Source organism: Centruroides sculpturatus, unplaced genomic scaffold (genome assembly GCF_000671375.1).
Source record: "Centruroides sculpturatus isolate CEXI.00-Female unplaced genomic scaffold, Cexi_2.0 scaffold1431, whole genome shotgun sequence".
NCBI classification, from domain to species: domain Eukaryota; kingdom Metazoa; phylum Arthropoda; class Arachnida; order Scorpiones; family Buthidae; genus Centruroides; species Centruroides sculpturatus.
In genome coordinates, this window is record NW_019385780.1 from 84601 (window position 1) to 90837 (window position 6237).

The following is a 6237-nucleotide window of genomic DNA, read 5'->3' on the forward strand; positions in this document are numbered from 1 at the left end:
GGGGACGTGGCGCGGACACCGTCCGAGGCATTTCTTTCCGTATTACTACCGGGTCGGAACGGAGGCGGGTGATCGAATTCCATTCCCGGAACCACCGCGACGTTTTCTTAAATTCCGAAAAAATATTGTTAAATAAATGTCCGGTTTCCGGTTCCGCGTTCTTTTTAATTACCAAGCGAAAACGTAAAATAATAATTTATTGGATCCAGCGGCTACACCCGCCTTTACCCGTTGCCGGACGATTAATAAAACGAAAGACAAAAAGAAAGAGTTACGGATATCGAGCGACCACGGCCTTAATCCAGTTCAAGTGGGCCTTGACGTTGGTGTAGACGTCCGGAAATTCCGGTTTGACGCAGTTAGATCCGAACGACGTCAGTCCCAGCAAATAGTATTTGTCGTTTCTTCGGCACATCAGGGGTCCCCCCGAATCTCCCTAAAAAACAAATATTCGGTTAGCTTACCCGTCGGTCCCGGCCACCGCCTCCCACCGCGGCGCATTCACCTGGCAGGTTCCCTTGCCCCCTTCCAGCGTCCCGGCGCAGGCGTGTCGGTTACCGATGGGAATGAGAAACCTCTTGGTGTAAATGTCGCACTTGGAGTTGTCGAACACCTCGATCCGAACGATCTGCAGGGCGTCCACCACTTTCGATCCTGCAAAAAAGCCTTTTCTTACCATCGGAGGCCGAAAAAAACCCGATTATCCGTAGGAAGTTAGGCACTCACTGGGATCCACCTTTCCCCATCCGGAAGTGGTGCAGAATTCGCCCACGAAGTCGGCGTCGGCCGAGGGAAGACAGACGGGCATGACGTGGTTGTTGAGGACGACGGGGACCTTCAGCTTCATCATGCCGATGTCGTTGTTGTAGTTGTTGAATCCCGGATGATGGACCACCCGCTCCACCGAGTAACTCTTCTCGTCGCTGTCGGGGGCGTTCAGGTTCTGTTCTCCCAACCTGACCGTCCAGTAGGCGGGGTCCAGCAGCGACGGGCCGTTGGGGCTGAAAGCGGCGTTGGCTCATTACACCGGCAGAGAAAAAGCCCCCAGAAAAACGCGCTCGACTTTACCTTTTGATGCAGTGGGCGGCAGTCAGGATCCACCGGGTGTTGATCAGCACGCCGCCGCAGAAGTGCGGAATCCGGCCGAAAGTGGGATGCTTCAGACTCAGGGAGGCCTTTTAATACGTAAACGTGGTTTCGATTAACCGGACGGAGACTCGGGCGCCGGCGGTTGAGGATTTAGGGCCGCGACGTACGACGGGAGGCGCGAAACCGTTATTTAAATTTAATTTCCAGGCAAAGGGCGTAACGTTCGAACTAGCGGAAAACCCAGACCGACGCGCCGGTATTACTTATTTCCGGTTTCCGGCGGCCGTCGACCCGCCCGACAAAAAGTTTCGAAGCGCCGGTCCGAGAGTCGATCGTCCCGCTTTCCATTTAATTATCGATACATTTATAACGTTTTAAAGAATATCCGTATACTTATTTGGGATTGGGGGAAAAGTGGCTAAAACCGAGCGTCCGTCCAATGGCGGTTTTCCGTATCACGAGCGGAGGCGCCGCGGTCGGCCCGGATATAACCGAAGATTGGAGCGTTGGGGGCGAACGTCGTCGCTTCCCGCTAGTTGGCGACGCGACCGAGAACGAGAGGTCCGACGACCGGGCGATAGAGTTCGGGGGTCCTCGTCCGCCGCCGGCCGAAGTATTCGATCAAATTGCGAATTGGGGCGGAAAGAAAGAGTCTGTGGCTTACTTGCCAAGGAACTTCGCCGTAAGCGGTGCTCCTGCCTCCGATGATCTTACTGATAAAGACGTGAGGCACGCCGCAGTCGTCTGCAAAAGACGGGGTAAATGGAGGTTGAGGCAAAAGAAGGAAGCCGAGGAGCGAGAATACTCACGCTGAGCGGCGGCGGGGCCGGCCGCGAACAGGAAGAGTAGGACGAGAGAAGGCATCTGGCAGGTAACAGAAGAGCGGCGCCCGTCCGGGCCGCTTATAAGGAGCGAGAGTAACCCGGTGGTCAGTGGCAGAGGCGTCCTTTCGACCTCTCCTTCTGCATTCCACCCGAAGTGGCAACGACCCGACCCGTTCTGGCGCGGCAGCTTCTACTTCCACCGAAATACGTCATCCCTAATTTATGTACGCGGCCGACCCAAAGCGCAAATACGGATACGCCTTCGGCCGGACTGGCGACGGGCGCGCGGACGGATTCCGACCCCACAATCGTCCCCTTCTTTGCCAGAATTACGCGGGGTGCGGCGGAAGTCCAGCCGCGAGGTGGACCACTCCCGGCGGGAGGTTAAAAGCCTCCCCACGACTCGATTTTCGGGCAGATCGGCCCTAACCGGATATTAACGCGGGTCGACGTCGATCCGCCCGGGAAAGAGACGCTCCCAGTTTCGTAGAAAAGGCTCGAATTACAACCCCTTGGGGTAGGCAGGCTTTTTCCTTCGTTCCCGTATCAATTAAAATCGGCCGACTTCTCCTCGTTTTCTGCTAAAGTAAATAAACGAGAAAAAGCTCCCGGCTCCCGTTTGACCCGGCGCGGATTTTCGGAAACGCGGCCGGGCGCGCCTCCCTCCACCTTTACTCCGCGCGTCATTGGCCACCGTCGACGGCCTAACCGGCGTATTTAATTACGAAGACGTGGGTAAAGTTAAGGGACGAATTACGCGACGGACTTTAAAACTCGGAATTTGCTCCGGGTGTAGATTACGCCTCTTCTTTTCTCTTATCGGAAGATCTTCCAACTACTTAGTGCCTCGTCCATTTAATCCTCGCTACCGTACGTCGAGGCCGTCGGTTCCCTCGGACGGCTCCTCCGTTGGAAGATTCGCTCGGATCGCGCCGCCCGCCACCTAATTTTCGCAGCCGCGTTACACCCCCAGCGAGTATTAAAGTCAATTTCCCCGCACCGTGGCGCCTACGCCACGTCGGCCTTTTCGCCCCATCGAAGAGCGAAACTAACGCGCCGATCGTCGTTTATCCCACCGTCGACGCCGAGGAACTCGTTATAGGTTAAATACGAGCGCGATTTAAAATATAGTCGCAGACGAAGTTCAAACGGGCGTATCGCGCACGACGACGATACCGGCGGCGACAAAAACGAAGCGCGAGTCGCGTTACCTACGTATGACAAAAATGTTTTCTTAATACAGTATTTATGTTCCCGATATCGGCATAGTTCGTTCCGTCGGGGACGGTGTACGTAGCGTATATAAACTTAATTAAAATACCGGTATATATACGGTACAGTAGCTTACGTTATCTAATAGTATACGGTACGTTTATCTTTCGGGCTGTAAAAATCTCCATCCAATTCTAAATAGCCAATAGATCGGAACGTAAAAACTACTACAAAACGTAAATACTCGGCATCGATTAATTATTAATTAACGAAAAACCACCCGGGCGGAAATAACGGAAGGACGAACGAAGACGGGTTTAGGCGGTGTCCATTTACCCAGGGACGGGAAACCAGCTCGTTTATATTATCATTTACGGTTTAAGGCTTTAATAAAAATCTGTACTTTTTGAGTAGGTGTCATTTTTCCGACATTTTCGATAAATGATTTTTAAAAAATAATATTCGAACCACCGGACGGCTGTTAAATGACCCGGTAGATGCCGGAATACCGAATATCTCGCGCTTTAAAGTGGCCGCGAATGGCCCGGGCAACACCACCTTTGAACTTCCACAGCGTAAAACGGTTACCGGCGGTTAAGTATTTCCGGTTACTACTGTACTACGATGGTTATCGAACGAACGAATAACTCGGGTAAAGTTTACGGTTTCTTCGTACCGTAAGCTTTATTCCAAGAATAAGACAGACTTTTAATAACATTAATGCGTATGGGGATAGGGATGATTGATAACTTAAGCGGATTAGCCTTCTCTAACAGATAAACAGTATCGTTCGGCTTTTTACCGCCCGCTCTCCTTCCCATTCCCGTTTTCGGCTTCTTCGTCCTACGATCGAAATTAGTCCGAAAGAGTATTTGAACTCGATCTTTCTTTTAAAATATTGCGTACGTAATAAATTATTTAGGAATATCCCAGGCGGGACTTTACGTTTTCGTAAGCTCGGTTACGGTCCGCGGCTCCGTTATTTACGGTGTCCGCTATTTACGGGTAAATATAATACGCGTGAGTTAACCCGCCATTACAAATCTGTTAAGTACAGCGTAGAATGTTGATAAAGCGCTATGTCTCACCTAAGACTTTCTAAAATTCTTACGTCCCCCCAACATATAAAACGGCTATACGGTTAACTTAAACTATGAACAAGTCCATTTTCGAATTGTCCCCTGTGGGGAGTGGGCCCCACGTTGGGAAAGAGTCTAGTCTAGAGTCTAGACTCTACACGCTTGTAATTTCCGCTCGTTACGTTTAGGGATTGCAATTGCTGGATCCCTCATCCAGCAATCCAGCTGGATCCAGCATATTCTTCGTCCTGCTAGATCCAGCATCAGGTGCTGGATCCAGCGCTGCGGATCCGCAAATACTCAATTAACTTTCTAAATAATGGCGCAAAAGTCTACGTTATGGGTGTTGCCGTGTTTCTACGTGCGCTATCGCTCGGCGGCGAGGGCGACGTTGCCGTTCAGTGTGGCACGTGCTACACCCCCTCTCTACACCGCACCGCCCGCCCTTTTACCTCTGCCGATCTAATTGCCAGTTGACTTTCCGCTCTCGCTAAATAAAATGTTTTCGCGCTAAATAAAATAATTAACTCCTCTCCTAGTCCTGGTGCATAATTCTAATTTACGGTCCGTTGTGACGTCAATGAATCATGTGACGAAACGATCTCAGTTTAAGCCTATGGAGAGCTGCAACCTCGCGGCTTGTCCACGAAACCTAACCTATAAACTGGCCGTAAAAGCTCTCTGTAGAAGAAAGTCGAGTTTGATAACTACTGACACAACCCTGAAATTTATCTTAGACAAACTAAAAAGCCGGGACGCAAAAGAATCAGAGAAGGCGTCTTACCGAGGTCACGGGGATGCTGATTTACATACAGAACCCAAAAAACTATGACCAAAAAGTTAGAAAGCCCGATTATTCTTTCACAATACCGAAAAAAATGTAATGCGCCAGGAGATGAAAAATATGCTGAATCGAGTAAATACATATGTAACGGAACCAGCAGCAATGGCAGAGGAAATTATGGAGGTGGAAAACGATGATACAGATAACCCGCATTCATTCCCTGAATTTCACCTTGGAACAAGAATTGGTGATCCAACTAAAGCGTGAGAAAGAAAACTTCATGAAACGGAAAGAAACTAGTACTGAGAAGGATTATGATAAGTTATTAAAAAAGGAAATGGCTGTTTATGAAAGTGAGGGAGTCAGAAGTGAAAACTTATCTTTGATTTATAATTATTTGATGACCCTGAAACCAACTAGTGTAGAGGCTGAAAGGGCCTTCTCTGCAGCGGGATATATATGCGGTTCATTAAGAAGTAGGTTGGGAGACAACACCATCAATACCATTTCTTTCTTGAGACCCAACTTCCAGAAAATTCAATAAACTAAAATAAAATAAAATAACAGAAGTGATTGATTTAATTTTATTTAATCCTTTAAAATACTTTATTCGAGACAAGACTAATATTTTATAACTTCTAATTCTGTTAAGTAAGAGTTTTAAACTTTTATTCTATAAGTGGGTAGTGGGCTAGGCTAGGCAATTTTATTGTTAAAATTAGTGAGACACTGAGACTACCTAGTTCGTTAAATAGTTAATTAAATTAATGAGTATCAGTATCTTAGATATATGATGATACGAATGTATATCATTCATAATTGTGATAATAATAACTAACTACTAGACTACTACTAATTACTTACTCACTACTTTACTAACACTAATACAGTAGAGCGTCGATTTTCCGAATCAATTGGGGACTGGGGTTGTCCGGATAACTGATATTTCGGATAACTGATTTACGTACGAAAAAATAGTTTAACGTATCCGATGTCGAAATTTTTCTCCGTTGCGTGTCGCTTCGCGTTGAATTTTCGTCGATGTTAAGCCTAGCAAAGACTATTGTATCGTTAAAAATTATTTTTTATTTTGTACAAACAAAATAAATATGTTGAAAAATATAAAAACAACAAAAAATATACTTCAGATGTTAATTTAGTATCAAAAACGTAAAATATTTGAGTAGCCCAAGACATAGCCAAAGATTGAAGCGCCACAGCACTGGCGAAAATTTAAATTTGCCGACTG

The 6237-nt window shown here is 47.5% G+C and overlaps 1 protein-coding gene across 1 annotated transcript in view; it reads right to left on the reverse strand.

Moving 5' to 3' along the window:
- Positions 1-247: 247 nt before the first annotated feature.
- The window catches only part of LOC111642080 (transmembrane protease serine 9-like), a 22878-nt gene continuing 16888 nt past the window's right edge, over positions 248-6237 (reverse strand). Inside the window, exons 7-12 of the mRNA XM_023388355.1 lie at positions 1899-1953; positions 1754-1833; positions 1069-1175; positions 727-1001; positions 506-654; positions 248-436 (exon numbers count right to left, since the gene is read on the reverse strand). Coding sequence (XP_023244123.1) covers positions 272-436; positions 506-654; positions 727-1001; positions 1069-1175; positions 1754-1833; positions 1899-1953 — 831 coding nt within the window. The 3' untranslated portion in view covers positions 248-271. The remainder of the gene's footprint in view (positions 437-505; positions 655-726; positions 1002-1068; positions 1176-1753; positions 1834-1898; positions 1954-6237) is intronic.